Source organism: Dromiciops gliroides, chromosome 1, assembly GCF_019393635.1.
Source record: "Dromiciops gliroides isolate mDroGli1 chromosome 1, mDroGli1.pri, whole genome shotgun sequence".
Taxonomy (NCBI): domain Eukaryota; kingdom Metazoa; phylum Chordata; class Mammalia; order Microbiotheria; family Microbiotheriidae; genus Dromiciops; species Dromiciops gliroides.
In genome coordinates this window covers 164,683,114-164,710,772 of record NC_057861.1, presented here as the reverse complement: position 1 = coordinate 164,710,772, position 27,659 = coordinate 164,683,114, and the positions used below count along the sequence as shown (strand labels likewise).

At 38.9% G+C, this 27,659-nt stretch overlaps 1 protein-coding gene across 2 annotated transcripts; it reads left to right on the top strand.

The window, feature by feature from the left end:
• The first annotated feature begins 1,345 nt into the window (after positions 1–1,345).
• Positions 1,346–27,248, top strand: RPP40 (ribonuclease P/MRP subunit p40). Of its 2 annotated transcripts, none has more exons than XM_043975845.1 (8): positions 1,346–1,524; positions 7,412–7,556; positions 18,601–18,669; positions 18,793–18,888; positions 20,014–20,139; positions 24,541–24,739; positions 24,857–24,991; positions 26,684–27,248. In XM_043975845.1, the coding sequence occupies exons 1-8, from the start codon at positions 1,396–1,398 to the stop codon at positions 26,718–26,720; spliced, it is 936 nt and encodes a 311-aa protein (XP_043831780.1). In that variant the 5' UTR covers positions 1,346–1,395; the 3' UTR covers positions 26,721–27,248. The 2 variants fall into 2 exon arrangements, with proteins under 2 accessions (XP_043831780.1, XP_043831779.1); XM_043975844.1 differs by lacking the exon at positions 26,684–27,248 and adding an exon at positions 26,192–26,514.
• Positions 27,249–27,659: the final 411 nt, after the last annotated feature.

Sequence of the window (27,659 nt, the reverse complement as noted above, 5' to 3'; positions counted from 1 at the left end):
GTGAGGCAATTGGAGTCAAGTGACTTGCCCAGGGTCACACAGCTAGTAAGTGTCAAGGGTCTGAGGCCGGATTTGAACTCAGGTCCTCCTGAATCCAGGGCCGGTGCTCTATCCACTGCACCACCTACCTGCCCCAACCATACTATTTCTAATTACTTTTTGTTTTTCTTTTTTGAGGTTTTTCCTTTTTGCTGATTCTTCTTTCACAGCATGACTAATGCAGAAATATGTTTAATGTGATTGTACATATATAACCATATCAGATTGCTTGCTGTCTTGGGGAGGGGGCAGGGAGGGGAGGGAGAAAAATGTTAAATTAGAAATCTTATAAAGACAAATTTATATTTATATAAAATGATATGTAAATGTTTGTCTATTTACAAATATATATTTTATAAAATTTATAAAATATCAAATATATATTTTTTTTATAAAGGGACTGCCTTTTTGCCATTTCGTGTATCCCTGAAACTTAGCACTGTGACTGGTACATAGTAGGTGCTAAACAAATGTTTGTTGACTTTAACATTGGAATAAAAGATTCACCAAGTAATTGATTGAAAAATCCAGGCCTGTCTTCGGACAACGTTGAGGGATAATGTATGGATGGCCTAAGAACTATTAAGCACTGGGGGAGCTGGTTGCACAGTGGATAGAGTAAGGAAGTCCTGAGTTCAAACTAGGCTTCAGATACTGACTAGCTATAGAACCTGATCCCCTTCCCCTGCTTGTCTCAGTTCCCTTATCTGTAAAATGCGGATAATAACAGCACGTACATCCCAAAGCATTGTGACGATCAAATGAAATACTAATTGTAAAGCGCTTAGCACATAGTAAGAGTTATAGAAATGTTATCTATTGTTATTATTAGTCCACTGGTATTACTGTAATGTCAGGAAGAGGCAGGAAAAAAATGGTCCCTTGCGTTTGGATTCCCTTTGGTTAACTTATGGGGGAGAGGCACATGAGTCTCTCAGGATGGTCAGGCATGGATTAACTGCAACCTGCATTATAGGAAGGAACCTCTAATAACGAAGACTCTTAAACTGAAGGTGAATATAAAGGGAAGAAAAAAGGGAGGAGTGGGGAGAAAGAGGGGGAGGGGAGAGGAAGGAGGGAAGAAGAGAGGAGGAAGGAAAGAGTACGGAAGAAATGGGAAAGAGTGAAGATGCAAAGGGGAGGTGCTGGCTTCAGGGCGGCCGCGTCTGAGACCCGCCTTCCCTAATTATCCTCTTACTGGGACCGCCCCCAGGAAGCTTCATCCAATCCCGACATAGGACTGTGGGCCGCGAGTCTCCCACCAGCCACGTGGGAGACCAGAAGAGACGTGCTGGGCATGCGCAGCGCGGTCATCGGCTCGTAAAATACAAATTTACGGCCCGGAGTGTTTCGCAGATGACCATGTCTACCTTGCGCAGGCTGCGGGAGGCGCCACGACACTTGCTGGTATGTGAGAAGTCCAACTTCGGCCATGTCAAGTCCCGGCACCGGCAGCACGTGGAGACGCACTACCACAACTACAGGGTGAGTCCCGCCCCTGACCCTTCCTCTCCTGCTGGCGTGGACCGCACTGCCCCCCAGAGGACAGGTTGCGGGGCGAGAGGCCCGCGCTGCTCTCAAGCATACCCGGACCCCGCGTCAGCTCCTCACACCATGGCTTCTCCCCTGCCACCCTGCCGAGTACTACTTCCTTTAGCTGGCACGTGGGCGGGCGCTGGCGGGGGGCGGAGGGGTAGTGATGGCGCCGCGCCAAGCACCCTGGGAGTTGTAGTGTTCCGCCGCATCTCTGGCGGAGGGTCCTGGGGCCTGGAAAGACTACAACTCCCACAAGTCAGCCGGGGTAGGACTTTCTTTTGGGCTCTCCTTTCTAGATTTGGGAGATTTCTGCGGGAGATCTGAGAGTCCATCTCTTTCAGGTTACATATTGGGGGAAGTGAGGCCCAGGGTGGCTAAGTGTCAGATGAACAATTTGAACTCGGCCTTTTAACTCCAGAACCAGTGCCCTGTACCATTCTGGGAAAAGTCCAGGAGATTGATGGGCACACTCCTCTTAGCTCTTCAGTATTCCAGACTCCCGTTTCCTTCTGAGTTTGGGGCCCCCATGGATGTTACCCCTGGAGTAGATGGCAGTGAGAAGGCTATTCGTGATGCTCGTCTTGCCTTTTTAGATGTTTAGAGATCAGGGTGGAGGTGCCTGGTGCTGCTGGATTCCCTAGCGTGTGTTTTCTCCTAAAGCCTCGAGTCCCTTAGTTCTTACACTTTCCTCACGGCCTCAACCTTGATTTGGGATAGTTTTCTTTTTAAGCCAAAAGACTGGTTAACCCCAATTTAGGGGCTACATTTCCAAAAGGTGCTAACTGGAAATGCCTTGAAATCTAAAGGAGGAATTGCATTTACTATCTTTTGCAGTTGTTAAAGTCAGCCACCCTTTGGGGAAGGGAGTGATTTGGAAGGAATTATTAAAATTTTTTTGTTGTTAAATATTTCCCAATTACGTGTAAATTTTTTTAACATTATTTTAAAAAATGTATTTCATTTTTTATTTTGTGGGATAAAACAAGCATTTCTATAACATAGTACAATAAAAAAGATGATTGAACATGAAATTGCAAATTCACTATGCAAACCTTGCTATTCCTTTCAAATATACAACTGTGTGTGTGTGTGTGTGTGTGTGTGTAAAATTCTATACATCTATTTATCAGTTCTTTCTCTGGATGAAGTCTTTCTTCATATGTCCTTTATAGTGAATTTAGGGTATTTATTTATTTATTTTTGTTGTTTTGGTTTGGTTTTTTTTGCAGGGCAATGAGGGTTAAATGACTTGTCCAGGGTCACACAGCTAGTTAAGTGTCAAGTGTCTGAGGCTGGATTTGAACTCAGGTCCTCCTGAATCCAAGGCCAGTGCTTTATCCACTGTGCCACCTAGCTGCCCCCAAATTAGGGTATTTATAATAGTCAAAAGAACTTATTCATTTAAAGTCTTCCTTAAAACAACATTACTATATACAGTGTTCTCTTGGTTCTGCTCATTTTGTTCTTCATTATTTTGGCTAATCTTTCCATGTTTTTCTAAGACCACTGAAATGATAATTTCTTCTTTTTTTGGTGAAGCAATTGGGGTTAAGTGACTTGCCCAGGGTCACACAGCTAGGAAGTGTTAAGTGTCTGAGGTTGAATCCAGGGCCGGTGCTCTATCCACTTCGCCACCTAGCTGCCCCTGAAATCATAGTTTCTTAAAGCACAGTAGTATTCCATCATATCACTTGTTCAGCCATTTTCCAACTGATGAGTATCCCTCCAGTTTCCAGGACTTTGCCACCAAAGAACTTTTCAACATTCATTTTTTTTGTTTTGTTTTGTTTTGCGGGGCAATGGGGGTTAAGTGACTTGCCCAGGGTCACACAGCTAGTAAGTGTCAAGTGTGTGAGGTGGATTTGAAGTCAGGTACTCCTGAATCCAGGGCCGGTGCTTTATCCACTGCGCCACCTAGCTGTCCCCATCAACATTCATTTTTTTTTAATTTGAATTCCAAATTCTCTCCCTCCTTCCCCCTTGAGACAGTAAGCAATATGAAATCCATTATACATTTGAAAATTGAAGGGATTCTTAAATTCACTTCATTAAATATTTATTAAGTGCTTAATCTTGATAGGCGGTGGGGGGAGAAACAAAGACAAAGCTCTTATCTTTATAGAGTATAATAATTAATCAACAAATATTTATTATTACATACTATATGTTAAGTTACTCAGTGCAGAGGGCATAAAGGAAAGGGAAAACAGCCCTTGCCCTCAAAGAGCTTGAATTCAAATGGGGTAGACAAGAGATAGAGAGACAGAGAGAGAGGAAAAAGATATATACAAAGAAGATACAACTTTCTTCACCTAATTATCATGATGTAACAATGTGTTTGCTTCATAAAATTTAGCAACTGTTTTGGTAGAGTTTACTGGTGAGGTGATGAAGGGAACAAGGACTGTGACCTGTCCCTGTTGTTCAGGTGTAGAAATTAATTAAGGTGTGAAGTTTATTACATAATTTATCTAAAGGTTTCTCTTAAATTATTGGCACAGCTGGGAACAACACTGCTTGATTTCCACATCACTGCCCTCCAAAAACTTAATTTCTGCCAGACTGCTTTATGGAAGTTTACAGTTTAACTGTAAGTTTTTTTCAAGTAGGGAGTTCTTATTCCAGTAGTTGATAAATTTGGGTTTATCAAACACTATACTTCTATGTTTGTTTCCTTGTGGGTCTTGTTTATTTTATTCTATTTTTGAATCAGCACCAAATAGTTTTGATGATTACTCATTTATCATATAGTTTGAGATTGGGTACTTATAGGTCCCCTTCCTTGATTCTTTTGATTCTTTGTACTTGTATTACCAGTGCTAGCACAGTGCCTGCCTGATGTGCCAGGCATGTAATAAATATATTAATATATTAATAAATATATTAATAATGTAAGAAATGATTTTTGTAATTGATATATTTTTGTAATTCTTGAAATTAATTTCTATAATTAAAATTTGTAATTAATATCTTGGAGACTTAATCCTGACCTCCCCATTCCAAAGGCCTTCTTGACAAAATAAAGTCAACTCTCCTTGGCCCTGGTCACAGCTATAAACTTTAAAAAATCTTGATATGATGAGAATGACCCTTCTAAATTCTTGTTAGGGCAATAAAAATTTGGCCTGGGGTAGAGATTAATAGTTAACCTTAGGTTGTGAATCTGCTATCAGCCCTTAATTTTAATATAGCCTACATCCAAATTAAGTTGACCAATCAGAAGTAGTTAGGCATTCCTCAGGAATATCTCCTCTTCGAAGGGCAGATAATCTGTGACCCCACTGCTATTAGGGGTCTTTGATATGAGAGGCATGGCCATAGACCTCATTTTACTGATAACCCACCAGCCTTATTAATAAAATGAATAAATTACCCAGAAACTATATCTCTCATATTTTTAATCGTCCCAATAAATAATTAGCACTACAAACTACTTGTTGATTGATTACTGTTGAGATTCTTTACTTTGTGTTTCTCTAGATAAATTTTGTGATTGTTTTGCTTATTTCTATAAAATGACCCATGGTACTACTTCTGCAAATTAATTCAGTATGATCATTTTGATTATATTGACAATCATGAACATTTAATATCTCTCCAATTACTTGTCTTTATTTTAGTAAGAAGTATTTTAAAAATTCATTCCAGGGGCCCTTCTTTTATACATTTCCCATTTAAAAAAAAAGTATCTACAGCTTGTTTAAATAGTTCAGTTTGAAATTCCTTCTAGATTGTATATAGTGTCTACCATCTCCCTGACAAGAAGTAGGAAGCCTCCCATTATGACATTTGCCTGATTCTTATCACCAACTTATAGATATTAGTGGGCTAGAAATAGAAAGATAAAGCTTCAAATAATGTTAGTTTAGGTATTTTACATCCATTTTCATTTTAAATTATTTTATACATTTAGTTTTTGTATCTTCCTAAAGAACATCAGCGAATTGTGATGTTAAGAGTCCAAATACAATAGCTCCATTGTCATCCCTGGAGAAAATAAAATAGATTATCATAGAAGATTGATCTTTCCCATTAAAAAATACTGTGATTCTTCCAGTTTTATTATTTATTTTTATTTTGCAGGGCAGTGAGGGTTAAGAGATTTGCCCAGGGTCACACAGCTAGTAAGTGTCAAGTGTCTGAGGCTGGATTTGAACTCAGGTCCTCCTGAATCTAGGGCTGGTGCTCTATCCACTGCACCACCTAGCTGCCCCTCAAATGAGATAATTTTTGTAAAGTGCTTAGTATACTGCCTGACACATAGTTGGGAGCTTTGTAAATGCTAACTATTATTTATTGTCATCATTATTACTATTATTATATAAAGTAGCAACTTGGTCATCTCATTTGTATATTAAGAATGCTCTTTGCTTTGGATTTCAACACTTATGACCTTTCCATACCAGCCAGTGATTTTTTTCCATTACTCTATTTTGCCCTGTAGAATTTTTGACATTAGAGGGAGCACATATAATTTTCTTTATAGTTTATTAGTTGAGCATCTTTCCTTTGGTCTCAGAATGACGATGGATACATGGGATTTTTAATGATGCTTTATTTTCTTTGCATATAAATTAACTATTTTAAAAGGTACCAGAGAAAACAGCTATTATTAGTGGATTCCTGGAGTGAGAGCCTGACCATACTTTTATTGAGAAGACAGCAACAATATACAGGGTGTCCAACAGCTCTTAGTTTTAAGCTTAAATAGCTTAAAACTATATATACAGGTGCAGCTAGGCAGCGCAGTTGGATAGAGCACCTGCCCTGGAGTCAGGAGTACCTGAGTTCAAATCTGGCCTCAGACATTTAACACTTACTAGCTGTGTGACCCTGGGCAAGTCACTTAACCCCAATTGCCTCACTAAAAAAAACCAAAACAAAACTATATAAAGCCTTCCTAATTAAAAAGGATTTTTGCTCAGTACTGTTGTTGTATTATTTGTTGGCGTGCATATCATAAAACAAATCTTTTATAAATTATCTTACCTTGAAATATAAGTAACCTGATTTTTCTTGTTTAAGAAGGTACCAGGGGAAGCTAGGTGGCGCAGTGGATAGAGCACTGGCCCTGGATTCAGGAGTACCTGAGTTCTGAGTTCAAATACAGCCTCAGACACTTAACACTTACTAGCTGTGTGACCCTGGGCAAGTCATTTAACCCCAATTACCTCACTTTAAAAAAAAAAAAAGAAGGTACCCTCTTCCCCCTGCTGCAGTCTGGCTGGAATCTACCCTTCCACTTTTTTTTCATACTACTTTCCTTCACAACTTCATGTCTGAGTTGGCTGCTCCCCAAAATCAACATTCCACCACTTCCCTTCTTATTTCTGCTTCAGAATCCTTGTCTTTCTTCAAGTCTTACTTTACTTGTTCCCTCTTTGTGAAGCCCTTCTGATCTCCCCACTTGCTAGTGCTCTCTTTTCCCAAATTGCTATTAGCTTATTTCATTAGCTTGCCATAAATATATTTCATATATTTATATTTATATGTTGAATTCTTGCAAAAAGTAAGGTCCTTGGGGCAGCTCGGTGGTGCAGTGGATAAAGCACCAGCCCTGGATTCAGGAGTACCTGAGTTCAAATCTGGCCTCAGACACTTGACACTTACTAGCTGTGTGACCCTGGGCAAGTCACTTAACCCCCATTGCCCCACCAAAAAAAACAAAATAAAAAAAATAAGGTCCTTGAGGACAGGGACTGTTCTCTGAATTTCCAGGGTCGAATGCCTTACATATAGTATGTACTTTAAAAATGTTGAATTGTTTTGTCCTTATGAATTTAAGTACTACTTGCCATAAAAATAAGATCTTTATTTCTATTACACATTCATATAGGTATCATTTCTGATTCCTGAATGTGGGGTATTATCAAAAGAACTGAAAAATCTTGTCATGGATTTTGGACCATACTACTTGGTGAAGGATTTACCTCTTCATGAATTAATTGCACAAGAGTTCATCAATAACTTTGTGAAAAAAGGTAGGAAAATTGTATTTTTGTGAAGATTGGTACACTGAGGAACTGTTAATAATCAGTACATTGGTTTCTTTTTCTTTATATAATATTTTATCTGTGTTCCATTTATCCCTCTGTAAAGCCTTTTCATTCTACATAACTTCTTCTATTGTATTTATGAAAGTTCTTCCTTTTCTGTAGTCACATAAAACTGGGAAGTGGGTTGTAATAGGAAACATTTGTATTTTAATTTTTTTCTTGTTTTATTATGATTTAAGAGTTAACAACACAGACATTTCAATATAAAAGGTTTGTGTAAGAAACTGAACTTTGAATACCTTGCCTTTTTTAAAAGTTTGCATCACTTGTACTTTGTTTTTTCTTCTGTACATTTAAAAAATATTTTATTGATTTTCCTTTTGGGGGCATTTTTATCACTGCCCGCTAACTCCCTACCCCTTTCTGCAAGAAAAACCTTTCCTTGTAACAAGTTTGTGTAGTCAAGAAGTAAACACTTTTGGACATATCTGAAATTGCACGTCTTATTTTGAACCTGCAGTCCATTACTTCTTTTCCAAGATGTGGTAGGTACGCTTCCTCATCAGTCTTTGGAAATCACAATTGATCATAGCTTTGTTTGAAGTTCTGAAGTTTTTCAAAGTTGTTTTCTTATTCGTCACTGTGATCATTGCACAAGTTTTGCTCACTTCATCCTCCATCAATTCATTCAAGTCTTCTCAGGTTTTTTTTAATTTGCCATATTCATCTGTGAGGTCAAGCAATCGCCTGATCTCTGCCCTCATGGAAGTTAGGTGAGGGCAAGGTGTATTAGAGTCTAAACGAGATTGTTCAGTTTTGGGAAATCTCAGTGGCCACAAGCAGGTTACATTTAAAATTGTGGGTTCCCCCCCCCCCCAAAGAGGTCCTTAAAGATTCACCAGCATACCCCCTAGGCAAGTCTTACCTTAAAAGGTATTGAAACCATCCTGAAGACTTAATTTGCTCTGGGTACTGAAGGCTCAGACTGTTGACCTCACTTCCTCATGGCCTAAGTGGCTGTGTCCTCTTCCATGTGGAGGTCTGGGAGGTGCCTGATGCTTAATTGATGGGAAACGATTGGCAGCTCAGTCAAGGGAGCTTTGCTCAGCTGAACCAACTTCATGGTGTCTCTCCTTGTTGAATATCCTCCTGCTGTGGCTGAGCAAATCTTTGGATAACTGTTCAGTGGTATACTACTGTGCGTAACAAGAGGATAGATTACTGGACTTGGAGTCCGGAAGACCAAAGTCCAAATCTGGTTTCAGACACTAACTGGCTGTGTGACTCTGGGGAAGTCACTTAACCTTGGTTTGCTTCAGTTTCCTCTTCTGTAAAAAGGGGGCAATAATAGTATCTACTTCCCAGGGTTGTTGTGAGGATCAAATGAAATCATGTTTGCTAAGTGCTTTGCATACCTTAAGTTGCAATATAAATGCTAGCTTTTAAAAATCATTATTATTATTGTTATTAGTATATCATTTTGATTCAGCATTGAACCTGAACTGTGAGAGGATGACCTGAGTCCGATATAACTCTGAACATCATCATTTCTTATGACACAGTAATATTCTACTTCATTTGTATGTCTAGTAGTTTTCTAATTGATTGGCACTTATTTTATTTCCAGCTTTTTGTGACATCAAAAGGGGCTACTGTGCATAGTCTTGTATGTTTCCTTCTGTCCTTGACCTCCTTGGGATAAGTGCTGTGTCAAAGGTTATGTGTATAGTTTATATCTTCCCAAATAGTTGAGCCAATTCACAGATTTGCAAACAATTCATTAGTGTTCCTGTATTTTTAGATCCTTTCCAGCAATTATTATTTTCCTCTTTTGTCACTCTGATGAATGTGAGTTATAACATTAGGGACATTTTAATTTGAATTTCTTTTATTACTAATTATGTAGAGCGTTTTTCATGACTGTTACTAGCTCAAGTGTCTTCATTTGAGAACTGTGTATTTGTATCTTTCAGGCACATACCTATTGGGACATGGGTTTTGTTATATATTTGTATCCATTTCCTAGATATCTTGGATATATGACCTTTTTTAATCAGAAATACTTTCTGTGAAGATTTTCCCTCTAATTGTTTTACTTCTAATTTTACCTTTAGTTTTCTTGTGCAAAAGAGTTCAATTTTATGTAATTAAAAATTTCCATTTATCTTCTGTAATCTCTTCCATCTCTTCAATTGTTAATCTCATTTGCTTCCCTAATTTGTTTAGTTGACCTTTTATGTTTAGGTTTTATATCCATTTGTAGTTTATTGTGGCATATGGTATAAGATATTAGTCAAAATTCCATTGCTGCTGTAGTGCTTTCCACATCAACAAACATGAACATTTCAATCAAGATGACTAGGAGTGCAGATTGTATGTTAAACTGTGAACCTCTGTTATGTGTTGATATTTTTAAAGTGTATATTAAATTTAACACAATAGTACCAAAATTGTGTGGCTTGTCTACATTCTCTTCTAAACTTTTTTCTGATCTTTGCTTTTTTTAATGCTTCATTTGCACTCTTTTCTTTTTTTTTACATTGCTGTCACTACCTACCAACACTCTCCTAGCACTGCATAGGAACCTTCCCTTATAATAAGAGTTTAGCCATGCAGGAAAAATTGACACATAGGCTTGTCTGTAAAAGTGTGTGTGTGTGTGTGTGTGTGTGTGTGTGTGTGTGTGTGTGTGTGTGTGTGTGTGTGTATGTGTGTGTATTCTGAACCTCTAGCCCAGAGATGTCAAATTCAGAGTAGTACAGCTGAAACAAATTTTTAAAAAATTAGGAAATATTTAACAAAATAAATAAAAATGCATTACACCATAGATAATGTTAATTTATGGTTTTCTAAATCAGTATGTGCATATGTGCCTACAGGGATCTATTTCTGAGTTCAACATCATTGCTCTAGCCTATCATTTCTCTTCTCTTTTTTTTCCCTCTTCTTCCTCTTCTTCTTCTTCTTTTTTTGGTGAGGCAATTGGGGTTAAGTGACTTACCCGGGGTCACACAGCTAGTAAGTGTTAAGTGTCTGAGGCCAGATTTGTACTCAGGTACTCCTGAATTCAGGGCCAGTGCTCTATCCACTGTGCCACCTAGCTGTCCTTCTAGCCTATCATTTCATTGCCAAGAGGTAGGAAGCATCTTTCATTGTCAGTTTCCTAAATTCATGATGAGTTATTCTATAAACTGTTCTCCTGATCCTGCTCATTTCACCCTGCATCAATTCATAAGTCTTCCCAAGTTTCTCTTAGTTCATTGTATTTGTAATCTATCATGGCACAATAATATTACATTTCATACACCTACCATAATTTGTTTGGCCATTTCCAAATTGATGGGCATTCACTTTCCTTCCACTTCTTAGCTACAACCAAAAAGTGCCACTATAAATGCTCTCATATATGTATGTATATGTATATGTTACGTACATATATAAACATATAAATATGCCTCCTTTTCCTGTTTCTTTGTCCCCCCCAGAAGCATAAGCCTAGCAGAGATACCACTGCATCAACTGCATGTATGATCTAGCAGCATTGGGGCATAGTCAGTTCCAAATTGCTTTCCCAAATATTTGCATCAGTTTGTAGCTCCAGTATTGTTTTTTACTGCTAAGAGGTCAAAGAAAAAGGAATAATACCTGTATGTACAATCATTTTTATATTCTCTTTTTTTTAATAGGACTAGAAACTTAGGGGGTACCTATCAACTGGGGAATGGTTGAATCAATTATGGTTTATGAATGTAATAAAATATTATTGCATTGTAAGAAGACAGTTGCAGGGAAATCTGGGAACACTTGTTGGAGTTGATGAAGAGTGAAGTGAACAGAACCCAGAGAACTATTTATTCAGTAACAACAACATTGTCAAAAAAAAACAACTAAGAAGGACTTAAGAACTCTGATCAATTTCAATGACCAGCCATCATTTCAGAGGACTGATAATGAAACTTACTCCCTCTCTCTTGACAGGGAAGACTCAAGATAGAGAATAAGTTTTGGACAGAACCAGTGGGGAAGTTCTCTTTGCTTGACAATGCATGTTAATTAAGAAGTCTTTTTGCTTTCTTAAAATTTTTTTAAAAACACACAGAGAAGAGAACAGAAGGAAAACCACAAGAATGCAATCAACAGCATTTATTAAGTGCTTACTATGTGCCAGGCATTGAAAAAAAGGCTAAAATAGTCTTTTCCCTCTAGGAATTTACATTTTGGTGGAGGAGACAACATGTAAATAATTGTATACATGCAAGATATAGACAGAGTAAATGGAAGATAACCTTAGAAGGGGAGGCTCTAGCAATTGAGGGGACCAGGAAAGGCCTCCTGCAGATGGAGATGTTTGAGCTCAATCTTAAAGGAGGTTGGATCTTCTAAGATGTAGAAGTGAGGGGCAGAGCTTTTCAGGCATGGGGAAACAAGTACACAGGCATAGTGATAGGGGATGAAAGTTGTGCCTGAGGGACAGCTAGTAGGCAAGAATGGCTGGATCAGAGAGTTCTTGGAGGGAAGTAAAATGGAAGAACACTTGAAAGGTAGGAAGGGGCCTGTTTGTGAAGTGCTTTCAATGCCAAACAAAGGATTTTTTAAATATTTGATCCTGGAGTTGAATAGGATGCCAGTGTTGTTTTTTGAATTAGGGAGGTTGCATGGTCAGATCTATGCTTTGGCAGCTCTGAGGTGTTTGTCTGAGATTACTTCTTGGCCTTTCGGGGATTCTTTTTGGTTACTGTTTTAAACTTTGCAAAGAAAAGGTGATTGGGTAAGTCAACATTCTTTTTGCCCATTTCACATTTTTTTGGAGCCGACTGTTTTAATAGATTAGATTGGAATCGCCATAATCTCATCATTATTATCTCATTTTTATCCTTGATTCTAATTTTGATTTGAATATTGATGTATAAACTGTAATTATTTCATAGTAATCTATTTGTCTTTGATTTTTAAAAAAGGGTTTATTGATGAATTTCCTTTTTATTACTTATAAATATACCTCTCTGCTGGAGCAAGTCTTCCCAAGGAACAAAGATTCTTAAAATCAGCAAATCAAAACAGCATACTGACCATACTTAATGCCAAAACAACATTCCACACTCATAGTTTTCCCACCCCTTCAACCAGAAAAGGGTGGTGCATTTTCCCATCTCTTCTCCAGTGCCAAGCTTTTTCTCTCTGTTTCTTGTTGCCTTTGGTTATATAGTGAAATAAACTCCTCTAAGTCCATTATTTTCCTGTTGAGAAGAATCCATTTGGCTACAGCTTCTGGTTTCATTCATAGTGTATGAGATGATTATGGATTTGAGTCAGATTAAACTCTGAGGATGGGGTCTGGAAGATACCCAGCCCCACCCCAGTAGAGTTAGTTTAAAAGTTTATTGCTTGTCAAATTCTCACTGTCTTCTTTAAGTTTTATTGCCAATTAACAGTATTTTTACTTCTGCTCAGTCTCCCCACTTGTCAGCTACATCTTAGTTTTATCTGGAATCCATCATGTGTCAGAACCCCAGTCCCTGTTGAGTGGGCCAGGGAGTTCGCTCACCAATTCAATACTCGGGACTCAAGAAGAAAGGACAGGGCTAGGCACAGGATGCGGCAATTAAGTTGAGACCAGATGTTAAGTGACATGTTTCTTTTTCTCAGAGCAGAATCCCCTTGACCCTAGGGTCCCAACAATGGATTATTCTTTTATTCTTTATTTCTTTGATTTCCCAACATAGCCGAAGATAAATTTTAACCCTGTCATCCTTCTAAAATTTATAAAACAGTGCTGAAACACCTGAGTGACTCTTCCTGTTATTCAAGTTGAATATTTTTAGAAATAGGGGCCGGGAAAGGGGAGGGGGGGAGTCAGTGAGAACTGTGATTCCTCTCACTGTCACTCCCCCGTTCCCTCTTCCTTCGGTTTGACCTTGTTTCCCCTCCCCTTTTCCCCCTTGTTCCTGGAACACGTATGCATGTCTCCATACATTGATCATGAGCTAAACACACACCCTGGGTGAGACAGGATTGGATGTTAGATTGTGAGCTCGCCCTAGTGTGCATGGGGACTTCCTCCCCCACCAACATTCCTATAAAAGCTCAAGGCATGTGTTAGCTATTGCGACTCAGTTATTGAGTTTGCCCATTCTTGCAAGAATGTAATAAATTTGTCTCTGCTTGACTTGGTGGTCTCCCTGAGTTATTTGGGTAAACTGAGGCAGTTTGCCCCAAACAATAGTGAGCATGTCAGCATGAAACTGGTTCAGTTCATCTTGTAGAATTTCTCCTAATTGATCACTGGACAAAGTCGACACATTAAAAGTACCAACAATTAAATTAATTTTTGCAGACAGTCTAAGGACTATATTTCTCAGTGTGCTGTGTCCCCTATTTTTGCCATGCCATTACTGTCACCATAGGGCCATAAAGTATATACCATATGGTACATACTGAGTGGCTTTTGTGTGCTGAGTTGTTTCATGGGTTGCCATTTCCAGAAAATTCATTACCTGGTGGTTTGCCTTCTAGTGACGAGACTTTCCATACTTAGCTAGCCTGTTCCCTAGAAAACATACATAGTCTTCATTTATAAGGACAAATGAAGATAAATGATATTGCTGTCTTTGTTTTCAAATACACAGCTACTCTGTGGCTGAAAAGATCAGTGCCCAATCAATAGTCCCTACTTTGCCTTTTCTGAAGACTGTACTGTGGCTTATGTCTGCAGCTGCTATTTGCAGAGCATGTTATCTTTGTGGCTCTTCTCCTCCTAACACTTAGACTTTGTGGTGTAGCCTCTGCTCAAAATCTTTGCTCAAGAAAAACTGTCTCGGGCTTGACAAATTTGCTTTGGACCCAAGGGCTAGCCTAGACCGTTAGGAGCCAGCTTCCAAGAAAAGATCAGCAAAAGGCTGGTAGGCTTTAAGGGAACGAGACAGCACATTGCCATGTGGAATTTGATCCTCCCTCAGGTCCAAATCCAAATCAGTCAATAGAAGTGTCGAAGTCTTTCCTCAGGAAAGACTTTAAAGAAAGCTGAGCAGAGTTGATCTGGGTGTTTCCTGCACTATGTTGGGGACAGTGAGGGCCAGCACTTAGCCTTGGGAGTAAAGTGCTCATTTCTTCATTTGGGCTCTTTTTCCATTTAATTGTACACAGAATAATGCTCAAGATTCAACTGTTAAAAGACACAGTCATGGGGCAGCTAGGTGGCGCAGTGGATAGAGCACCGGCCGTAGAGTCAGTAGGACCTGAGTTCAAATCCGGCCTCAGACACTTAACACTTACTAGCTGTGTGACCCTGGGCAAGTCACTTAACCCCAATTAATTGCCACACACACACACACACACACACACACACACACACACACACACACACACGCAATTAAAAGACACAGTCATACATTAGAAGCCTGAAGATTCCCCAAGCAAATCCTTGCCTCTGTCCCCACAAAATGTTGTTTTGTGAACTTATTTTTACCTTACTCTATTAGTAAGAGATGAACGAGCAAGAAAAACTCTTATTGATTAGGCTGTTTGCACTAAAAATTCTGGGTGCCCAAGTTCACCCAAGGCTTTAGATTTGTGTAGCTGTGAGTTGATGGGTCTGTTTCAGTTGTAACCCAAAATAGTCCCTGGTTAGATAACTTGTTTGCAATTTTACTCTAATGTTTTGAGGTGTTCTGCTAGAAGTTATGCCTTACCAGCTTATTCTGTAATAGCTGCTTGAGTAACTACTTCTTGGCCATTTCACTCACCCTGTCCAGTGAAGTTGTATTGTAATGTGCACCACTACTGTAGTAGTAGACTAGCTACATACATAAATCTAGAAAGATATTTCTGTAATTCTGAACATAACACAGAAGATCTCACATACCAAGTGGAATGGAAAGAAATATGAAATCACAAATCTCTATTATGTATAGCTTACTTAAAAATAACCCTATATAATAAATTCAGCATATTTCTTTCAAAGCTTTCCTATGTTTCTCCTTTTCCCTCTGAATGACCTTTGCATTTTTTCTAAATTCTCCAATAACCCTCTTTTCTTCCTTTCCTTTCCTTTATTTTCCTCTCCTCTCCTCTCCTCTTCTCTCCTCTCCTCTCCTCTCTTCTCCTCTCCATTCTTTCCTTTCCTCTCCTCTCCCCTCTTCTTTCCTTTTTCCTTTTCCCTTCCGCTTTCCTTTTCCTTTTTTAAAAATCAATCTCGGGGCAGCTAGGTAGCACAGTGGATAGAGCACTGGGCCTGGATTCAGGAGGACCTGAGTTCAAATCCAGCCTCAGACACTTAACACTTACTAGCCATGTGACCCTGGGCAAGTCACTTAACCCCAATTGCTTCACCCACCCACCCCCCCCCCCAAAAAAAATCAGTCTCATTTTAGAAAGAACTTTTAAAATTCAAGCATGGGTATAAATATAATAGAACCAATTCTAATACAAATGCTCCCCAACAAGAGTAAGCCTGGTATTTTACACTGTGTTACCATGAGAAACCACCCCCCTACTGTGTCTGGAGGACATGATTTAATTCAGATTATTTAAGCAGAAAGCTAATGAAAGCAGGGGTTGGGAGGAAAGAAATAGTACATTGCCATAGGACTTTGCTCTCATCCTTATGTCCAAACCCCAAAATCCCCAAAAAGAGAGAAAGAGAAATCTCTTGTAGAAAATAAGAATAATTCATCAGAGCACATTTGGACTCCTCCTGAAATGAATTTGACTGATTCTTACTTGCCATTCAATATTCATACAACTTGTAGCTGATATAGATGAAACTGATTTTTTTAAAAAGCTGGATTAATGAAGTATAAGACTAGGATGCAATAGGCTTGACAGGTATTGGCAGGGCATGGAGAAGCACTTTAGGAAAACTAACCAGCATATTAATGTAGTCTGATATGATATGCCATGTTCCACAGACGCTTGTTTCCTCAGTTCTGCAAGGAAGGGAAGGAAGTTTATTTTCTCATTTCTCATGCCATGCTTGGTCATTTTAATTATACAAATTACACAGCATTTAGTCTTAATTTTTTTTGTTCTTTCCATTTAATTTGATGTTGTTATCCTTGTGTATATTGTTTTGATCATTGTTCTTGCTTCCAGTCACATCAGCCTTCCTTTGCTTCTCTGAATTCCCCAGATTTGTAATTTCTTTTGGTACAGCAATATTGCACTACATTCATATATCACAATTTGTTTAGCCATTTTCTGATCAATTTCCTATCTGTTTTGTTTCCAATTCTTTACTGCTGTGAATATTTTGGGGTATATCTTTCTGATTCTGGCTTTCTTGGAATATATGCCTAATTGTGGAATTTCTGGGTGAAGAGGGGTATGGAACATTTTAGTTCTATTTTTAGCTATAATTCCAAATTAGTCCATTGGATTATATCAGCTCCTGCATACAACAAGACTGAGAAGAAAAATGGTAAAGAATTTATAAACTCTTTGAATTACATCAAGCCTATTTTAGAAAACTTTTTAAAAAATTTCTAGCATGGGTATAAATATAGTAGAATCCATTATAGTGCTAATGTTCCCCAACAGGAATAAGCCTGGTATTTTAGGTGTTTAGGAGAGAAATACCACCTACTGTGTCTGGAGGATGTGATTTAATTCAGATTATTTAAGCAAAAAGCTAGTGGAAGCAGTGTCTGGGAGGAAAGAAATCGCACATTGCCATAGGGACTTTGCTCACATCCTTATGTCCAAACCCAAATTTGGGTAAAAAGGGTTTTGTTTTTTTCCTGTGATTTTTTTTTAACTTCCTAGAATGTCTGTGCTTTAGAGGAACCTGGCTTCTCTTGCTTTTCAGTATGTTTAGATAAAGTACAGTTGTGCTGTGGCAGTGGCCAGGAGACCCATTGACTCATTTAGTAGTGTTTTACAAGTTGAGTGAATACCTAACACAATGAATAAGACACTACAATGGCTTTCTGAAATCTTTAGATTAGCAAAATTGTTGGTTTCTAAGTGCCCCAGGTCAGGGGTGGTCATGTGAAGGAAAAAAGGAGTGATTATTGTTGGTCTCCCTCAGTGTCTTTTCAGTTGAATGGGTCATTTTCAGTACTGCCAGGATCATCCTTGCTTATAGAGCTAGGGATTGGAAGACCGTAATTTGAATTTCAAAGGAAAATCTTTCTTCTCCCAACAGATAAGTTCTAAATTAGAACCAATTGCCAGCCAAATTTAGCAAGCATATGATGCTTTAGATCCCCTGAATGGTCTTTTTTCATTTATGTAAGTAAAAAATGTCTGCCTAGGCTCTTAGGAGTAGGCCAGATTTTAGCCTGTGGGGATCTTTTTCTGCTGTCTGGGAAACCTTCCTTTGAATAAAAGCATCATTGTCCATCTTAATCCTAATAATGTTGCTCCACTCTGGAGGCATCAAGCATCAGAGCTGTTGAAAATGTTGCCTGTGTAGGTAGCATGCTTCATCACTCCATGTCGTCAGTCTTCTGGAATTGTGATTGATCAGAGCCAGAGAGGTGACGGTCTCAATATGCAGAAGGAGATATGTTACCTGACATGGCCGACATGGAAGTTTGCTTTGCTTAACTCTGCATGTTTGTTACAAGGAGTTTGTTTTTCGGTCTTTCCAACACCCCCCCCCCCCGCCCCCTGCCCCAATGGTTTGGGAAATGGGAGAGAACATAAGTGCTTCTTAATTGGAAAAAAAAATAATTAAACAACAAAATGCTACGTAGATCAGTTGTGGCAAAAGAAGACAAATCTCCTTTGCCCTTAAATTCTTGCTTTATTCCTCAAGGTCCAGCTTGAACTTGTTGGAGTGGAGTGATATAGTAGCAACTTGGCTTTTCTCCTGTTCTTGCTTTCCTTTGGTGTAGTCACTACCATGCATGGTTGGGGGGGGGTCATTTGGATCAGTGGTCAGTTGACTAGGATTCCCTGCCATCCCCATGACTCGGTTCCAGTCATCCTGAGGAAATCTGTATCTGATTTCTCTGACCTGATTACTACCAGTGTGATGTTTGTTTTTATTTTCCATTAATCCCCTCTTTGGACTTATTTTCTGTTACAGGTTCCTGTTATGCCCTAACATACAATACAAATATCGATCAAGACAATACTGTTGCCCTGTTACCCAATGGTAATATTCCTTTTATTTCTAATAATATCAGACTATTGAATATGGCTTGCTTTCTTTTATTTCAAAGAAAACTTACTTATGTTTATAGTATGCTTCTCATGGAAATCATGGTTTAATGTGTAGGAAAACTCATTTTGTCCCTGGATAAGGACACTTATGAAGAAATTGGACTTCAAGGTCGCCCATCTCAGTACTCTGGCAGAAAAGTCATGAGATATAGTAAGTATTTATGCAAAACTCATTGTTTTTCCTCTTAAACAGAGGTTGGAGGGGCAATTTGTATGGAATATTGAATATATTTTTTTTAAAATATATTTTTAGATATAGCTGATGTATTAGTTGGTTTTGCTGAAATGTCTCTTTTATCTTATTTTCTATCTTCGATAGAAGGGATGGCTTGATGAGTAGGGAAAAAAGGGATATATTTGGAAATGGATAGGATGTAAAAACAAAAGACCTCAACCAATAAATAAAGATTCCATTATTATTTTTGGGGGGTGGGGCAATGAGGGTTAAGTGACTTGCCCAGGGTCACACAGCTAGTTAAGTGTCAAGTGTCCAAGGCCGGATTTGAACTCAGGTCCTCCTGAATCCAGGGCCAGTGCTTTACCCACTGTGCCACCTAGCTTCCCCCATTTTTTAACAAGGCAGAAGTGACCTTATATAGGCTTAAATAGAAATGTTTGTGTCAATCCTCTTTTGTTTCAGGAAGATAAGGATTTATTTGGAGGTTTTTTGCCTTCAAAAATTGCCTCCCAATTTATGTGGACATAGTTGGCTCAGAGGTTTTAAATTCAACAATAAAAAGTGATGAATGGTGATATCCTAGATCTTATAAATTAAGATATCTGTAAAGCACTCTGAAAATTTTAAAACTACATAAATGCTGGCTATTTTATTGTTATCATTCTCATTATCAGGGGTTCTTAACTTTTTCCTGTTGAGTTGTTATTTTGAAATTTTCCCAAAGTTTTAGGATGGGAATTGAAGTTGCTGACAGGGGAAATTGGATGAGAGGGTTGCTTTACAGGCTGCCTTCTGCACTTGGAATCTTTGTGAGTTCTGTGAGAGTTGGGCATAGAGATAGCAAAAGCTTTGGAGATCAGTTAGAAAAAGGCTTTGGAGGGAAAAAAAAAAAGGCTTTGAGGTATACTAGTAAAACATGATTAATCTGTTGAAAACTGTTCTCTTAAATTGTTGCCTACACAACACAAAAATAATTTTTGCTAGGTTTTAGGAAGCTGTGGGTAAAAGGATAAAGCTTCTTTTTTTGGTAACTTATTTAGCATAAAACTGTGTGGTATAATCTGTGTTTTGTTTTTTTTTCTTTTTTAACTATTCAAGTTGTTACCCTTGATTTGATGGATCCGTCCTTCAATCCTGAGTCTAAGAAGTATAAAAGAGCATCTTGGGCCTTGAATGAAAAGAAACCACTGGAATTCAGTTTCCTTTTGGCTTGGCATCATGAAGGTATTGAGAATTCATTGTGTGATGATATTGTGAAGTTGAAATTCAGTTAACATTTGTAAGGAGTCAGCTGAACATTGAATGTGGTTCAGTTCTGGGGGTTGAGGAGGGATATAAAATTAGTCAGGAAAAGCAAATCACATTGGATTTACCCCAGGTCTGCATCCATGGTCAAGAACAGAAATGCTCCCATTGCATAGTTACTGTTGCTGCTTATATGTTACCATTAGCTTTTCTAGTTAACCTATGCTGTATTTTGTGCAATATAGCTTTGTGTGGGCTATACATTTTGATAGTCATGGCCGATACATTTCTTAAACAGTAGTCAGTCATATCCTAGAAGATTCAAGTAATTCTTTTAGTCATTGGATGGGAGGCAATGGTTCTCCCTGTGTTTTTGCCTTGCATGTCAGTGTGGTGTAAAATATACCAATCTACAGCTATTCTTTGCTTCTGGAAGACTCTTTGGGTTCTTGTTCATTGAATTATGGAGTCAGATTATCGCAAGAAATTTCTGTTTCCTCATCCTGGTTAAAAACAGCAATGCCTGGTCTCTAGAAGGAGGGAAGGGGTGGCATCAACCTGAGGGAACATTTTCAGGTAGACAGAGCTTCTTTGATAGGCTCCTGCTTCCAATTTCTAACACTCCTTTTGTTATGTTGTTATTGGACTGTCCAAAGCACACAGTCCTTCACCACCTACCTTTGCTGCTTATTTTTTTTTTTGCTGCTTATATTTGCTTCCTATTCATTATATGCCACATGCTATACAAAGTGCTTTTCCCTCTCCAGAAATGAATCTCCTCAGTGTTATCTCAGCTAGAAAAGTATTCTAGGGGGTAGCTAGGTGACACAGTAGATAAAGCACTGACCCTGGATTCAGGAGGACCTGAGTTCAAATCCGACCTCAGACACTTGACACTTACTAGCTGTGTGACCCTGGGCAAGTCATTTAACCCTCATTGCCCCACAAGAAAAGAAAAAAGAAAAAAAAGAAAAGAAAAATAAAAGCACTCTAATTAAATGAATCTCTTCTAACCATATCAGTAAACAGCCCCAACCTTTCCCATTGCCCTCCCAATGCCATTTTAAGGAATTTCTAATGGGAGGAATTTCCAATAATTATGTGGGGAGATATTTTTGGGCAGGGAACTTTCCATAAGTTTCACTGAGCAAACTGCCTTCCTAAATGTAAAGCTGTTGCCTAAACACTGAAGGGGGGACCAGAAAGGAACTCTGTTCATGCTGAGGCTGTTGTACTGGTCAGGTGAGATGGCAGACCCTCTTGCCTTCCCAACCAGGAAGACCCAAGGTCCACAGATCTGGGAATGGTGGGAAGGATCCTGAAGTCATCCATTCCAACCTGTACTTGACAGGGTTTCCTTCTAGGACATGCTGGATAAATAATTATCCAGTGACTGTGTGAAGGTGTCCAGGGATGAAGAACTCCCTGACCTCTGAAGCATATCATTCCACTGCTGTATTGGACACTCATTCTGAACCACAGTCTGTGTTTATAACTTCCACATATTGCTGCACAGGTTCTTCTCCCTGGGGCCGAGAAGGGTTGCTCTTGTTGTTTGATTGACTGTTTGAAGTAATTTGATCCAGAGACAATAAAGACCTGGATGTAGAGACACAGGCCTTGGGTTTGAATCCTGGCCCTGTTGTTTACCACCTCAGGCCTCAGTTTCCTCATGTAAATCAAGGGGGTTAGGCTAGATCTCTAAGGTTCCTTTTTTTTTTGGCAGGGCAATGAGGGTTAAGTGACTTGCCCAGGGCCACACAGCTAGTAAATGTCAAGTGTCTGAGGCCAGATTTGAACTCAGGTCCTCCCAAATCCAGGGCCATTGCTTTATCCACTGTGCCACCTAGCTGCCCCCTAAGGTTCCTTTTGGCTCTAAAGATGATGCTCCTTATATTCTTCTGTGCTTCATAGCTTCTCCTTTGAGAAAACATTTTTATGTGTCAGTATCTGGATGTTGATTTGAAGTGATGTAATGTAGTATTTAAGAGAGGGTGCTAATGAAAAATACAGGTGGTCAGAAAGCCCCAAGGTGTGAGGACAGAAGTCCTGGTAAAGGAAACAGTGGGGGACTAATCAATGTGGCTGCAGTGCCCAGATACGGACAATCCAGGGTCAGGGGCTCTGAGGTTCATAGCCTTGATGTACCAAATAAGGCCCTAAAGATCCAGTGCTCTAAGCCACAGAGATCAGCGGAGGGGGAAAGGGGATGCCAATGGTTCTACCCCCCTGAAGGTGGAAGTGGTCAGCTTAGGAACTTAGGGACCTAGGAGAAGACCAAACAACTTCAGAAGTATAGCTAGGGAATTGGAGGTGGAGCCTGGCCCTGACACAAATCCTTAATTCAAGACCTACAGCTAGTCAGATGAGTAAATCAAGTAAAGCACCGACTAGCATCAAAATGTATTGCACATTTAGAGATCTCCTAAAAGAAGGCTCAGATAAGTTTGTAACAATAGCAAGCAAAGACTGAAAGGAAAAAAATCTATTTTCCCCAAGAAATACATGGATGCCTAAAATAAATGGGATGACTTTTTTTTTTTTTTGGAGGCAATTGGGGTTAAGTGACTTGCCCAGGGTCACACAGCTAGTGTCAAGTGTCTGAGGCTGGATTTGAACTCAGGTCCTCTCTGAATCCAGGGCCAGTGCTTTATCCACTGCGCCACCTAGCTGCCCCATGCCTAGAATAAATGAAACAAACATTTAAAAATGAAATAAAAGCTCTGGAGGAAAAAATTGAAAAGGAAAAAGTTGCTTGGAATAAAACTTGACAAACCTTACCCTAGTAATGGACTCCCTGAAAACTGGAATAGACCAGTGTAATGATCAGCCATGTCTCTAGAAGTTCTATGAGGAACCATGTCCTGATAGAGGTGATGAGCTGAAGGTGCAGAAAAAGACATTATGCACATTTGGTTAGGGCCACTGTTGGTGGATTCATTTTGCTTGATTGTGCTTAGTTGTTACAAGAGTTGATTATTTTTTTTCTCATTTTTTAATTGAAAGGGAGGAGAGGGTTAAACATAGTGATGCCAAAAAAGCAAGGGTAGAGGAGGCATTTTTAAAAGCCCAGGAGAGAACCAAAGGAAATTCAGAAGGAAGTGGAGACAAGTAGGACAGTTCTGAAAGTCACATGGAATTTATTTACCTTTTTTGTGTGTGTGTGTGTGTGTAAAAAGCAAGTGGTATGAAATGTCTATTCCTGGTTTCATATACAACCTTCTTTGTATTCTGTGTGTGTAGGAATGCTCTTTTTTAGTGTTCAAGTTCAGAATAAAAATATTAAAAAATTTAAAACTCGAAATTCTAATACACTATGCCATGTTGCCTTTATCACAACACATTATTGCATATAGTACTTGCTTAATAAATATTTGTTGAGTTACGATCTGCTTAGTTTTTGCTTTTCAAGGCCATTTGTTTGAGTAAGGACTTCAGTTTTTATTAGAACCAGCCCAAAAACCTGGTTTCCTATTATAAAATGTAAGACTTGGAAATGAAAACATTTTAATGTGACCTCTCCTCTAATCAAACTCTTAGACAATATGTTCCCAAACAGAAGACTTTCATATGCTAAATATACTCATCCAATCCCCTCAGAGTTCCCAGTTTGTTTTGGGGACTACAGGGAATGGCAGGCTTTTTGCATGTTTCCAAACATGACTTCTGGAATTATGGGGTAAAGACAAGACGATAGGGAAAACTCCCATCCATAGCTTGGCATGCATCCTCCCAGCTCATCAAAAGTGTGTTAGTCCAGTGGGAAAGAGATGCTGATTGGTCCATGGTCCAGGACTATTCAGTCTTATTCTGCAAAAAAACCTTTTCACTTTGCCCATCCATTCAGGCTCTTATTTTTAAGAGCTTGGGGGTGGGGAGGCAAGCTATTATTTCCATAACTGTTATGTATAGCTCAATGACTATCCAGTGTTACTAATTTTAAATATGAGATTAAATGAAAAAAAAAGTCATCATTTATGTTCCTTCTCTCTATTTTTTTTAAAGACAACCTTGAGACCTCTCTTTCTATGACAGTATTCTGCATGTGAATTATGAATTTTATTTCACTCAATCTTAATTACTATATTAAGCACATAATTGGTTTATTCAGCTTGGCACATAACATCAGCTGGATTTAAAACTATGCTTCATTTCCAGGGAACATGGGAAGGAAGAAGAGCAGTTTTCTGGAGCCCAGCACAAAGCTGCTGAGCAAGACCTTAATGGTTTTGAATATAAGCCTCATAACGTCTTTCAGCCTTTCTCTTCAAACCTTTCTCTACATCATTCAGGAGCACCAATAGAATTGTTCAATGGCTTGTTGCACTTAGTGATTTTAAATTTACATTTTTCTAAACAAGGTTATGTGGTGTGTTTAAGGTACAGAAGAGTCAACAATCACATCATACTTTTCCAAATACCAAATTCAGGAGCATCAGCCAAAAGTAACATTGAGCACATCACGAGATCTTCAGTGTCCTTTGCTACAGAGCGGAGCACTTGAAGGAAAGCCTGAAGAATCATGTGGTGCAGCAGAACTCTTTGACTGGCTTGGTGCTGTCTTCAGCAATGTGGAATTGTAGGTATCAAGGGTGGTTGTGATCCTATGTGGGGCCAGCTCTTATTCCACTGAATGATTGCATAGCAGATACCAATATATACTTTATGTCTCTCTTTTTTTGTGGTTTTGTGGCAGAAATAATCACGCATTCAGTTTTGTATCAACCTATTGCTGTCCTCAGCCAAGTGTATTGGTGGAAAAAGCTTACTTGTGCACAATTACTGGCTTCATAGTCTCTGAGAAGATACGCCTGCTACTGGAACAGCTGTGGTGAGAAAAATCTTGTTTATCTGTCCATGCAGATGTGTTGTTTTAATGATCTCTCTTCTGGACCTTAAATCTCATTGCTTAGTATGGGAGAGCTCCCAGATACCTTTTTTCCTTCTTTAGGTCTCTTCAGATTGTAATGTTGCCATCTTAAGTGATATTCTAGCATGATTATTAGGAATAACTATGAAGAAATATCTTGTTTCTCTTTGGAAAAGAGCATAAAAATGTTTGTTGGAAGCAAAATGTTAATTTTTTTTAAAGTAAATTTATTTTCACGACTCATCCATTTGCTGCTGGCTATTTACCTTAAACTGGTAAGCTCTGTATTCCAATATATTTTACTCTGCCACAGTATAGAGTTCTTTGTTAAATAATTGCTCATTTGTTATTAGTAGAGACAATAATCCATCACATGCCTACTACATTAGGTACCGAAGGAAACATACTCATTCTTATTTCAGGTAATAGTAGTAGATGCAGATCACTTGTTATTAGTGTTCTCCATTCAGCAAGCACCTGTGTAATACCTGCTATATGTTGTGCTAGGCACTGGGGTTCCAAGGTTAGATAAAGCACAGTCTCTGGAGTTTACAACAAAGAAGAGACTTGCTAACTAGTGGACCAGTTCAATCTAGTGAGCCTTGTTCAGTTTAGCTTTTATTTATCAAGACGGATTCCTATAATCTTTTTTTTTTTAAACTTTGAACATTCATGGAGTTTGTCTTTTGCTTTTTCACTCCAGTATAATTTCTCTTCTCTCACTAATGTTAGCTTAGTACTTTAATTTCCCATAATAGAATCAGGGTGGCACTTAAGGAAGGAGGGATGACTCCTCATTGTTCCAATTAAAGACAACTCTGTAAACATAGCAACAATGAAGTCGGAATGCCCAGGGAGGGAAACGACTACTGTGCACTTTACAGAAGGCCCGTTGTTAAATGAATTTCTGGCCAAGGAGGGTAACAATTGGAGTATGTTTTATGTGTATTGTCCATTTACATTGGCTATATTTACAGAAGGCAGCAGGAATTTAATGAGCATCTTCTTAGTGCTGTAATCTAACGTTAACGTTTTGACTTATTTGATTAGAACATCACCAAACTCACTGGTTATTTTACGTGGGGAAATATGATTTTTTTCAGATGTTCTTATTCCTTCTTTATCTCTATCTAACACTTTTTAAATTTTTTTCTCTTTTAGTCACTATTTTGATGACCCAAAGTTAACTCCTTGGGTCACCTTGTCTGTCCAGGGCTTTGCAGACAGCCCTGTGTCTTGGAAAGAAAATGAACACGGATTTCGACAAGGGGGAGAACACTTATACAACTTTGTCATTTTTAGCAATCAGGACTACTGGCTTCAGATGGCTGTGGGGGCCAATGATGACTGTCCACCATGAGAATAAATAAAGCTGCCTGTGATTTTTTTTTTTCCCCTGATAGACTTTGGAGGCCTTCATTACAAGGAAGTTGCATATTTAGGATACTTAAATGATATGATGGTTTCTTATACCAAGGCTAATATTCGGGGGGGGGGGTTGCGGGGGCGGGGTGTTTGCTGCAGTGACCAATTTTTTTTTTTTTACACAACGTTTTTTAAGCTTATTTCAAAGAGTTTTGTGATACCTGATAGAGTGATCGCCAATCACTTTGCATTTTTATAAAAACTGATGCCAGTGTTGCTTATCTGCAGCTGCAAGGCAGGCCAAGCCAAGACTGGGAGCTGGTAGACCAAGGACTGCATAGGACAATGAACCAGCAAATCCCTGCAGCTTGAAGAGAGCCAACTTTGTGGTTTGTTTGTGTGAACTGAGAACTGAAAGGATGAACTAAATACTGTACCCTCGTGTCTCAGGCAATTAAAAGAAGGCAGGAACACTGGGCTAGGGTCAGCATTAAAGGATTTGTATTTCACTGGAGGGAGCAGACAAAAAGCACCAGTGAGAAGATCAACTTTAGACACACTGTATGGTTGTGATTGGTGATCCAATGATCAAGGTGAAATTCCTTTTGATTTGGTTCAAAATGTCCTGTTGGGTATGAATTGGAAAATATTCACTAAAGCCAGAAATGAGGCTTTTCCTGCAGCTTCCAAGGTTGTCAGTACTGATTACCGCAGAAAGACTAGATGTATACAACACAGTAGTTCTTGGGGCAGCTAGATGGCGCTGTGGTTAAAGCACCGGCCCTGGATTCAGGAGTACCTGAGTTCAAATCCGGCCTCAGACACTTGACACTTACTAGCTGTGTGACCCTGGGCAAGTCACTTAACCCCCATTGCCTGCAAAAAAAAAACCCCACCAAAAACAAACAACACAGTAGTTCTTAACCTGGGGGCTGTGAATTTTTTTTAATTGATAACTATTTCAATATAAGTGGTTTCTTTTGTAAACTTATGCATTTTGTGCATTTAAAAACATTGTTCTGAGAAAGGGTCCATAGGCTTCACTAATCTGCCAAAGGGATGAATGACACACAAAGGTTGTAGCCCCTGATCTAACATTTAAGCCATTCTTCCAGTCTATAATGAAGCAAGTACATATGCCATCAAAATAGACTGTAAAGGAAGTTGGACCATGGTTCAGTTGGTATCCTAGGATCACTTATTAAAGTTGAACATCTCCTTAGAAGTCATCTGAATCACTCTCTGTTTTTAAAGCTGGGGAAAG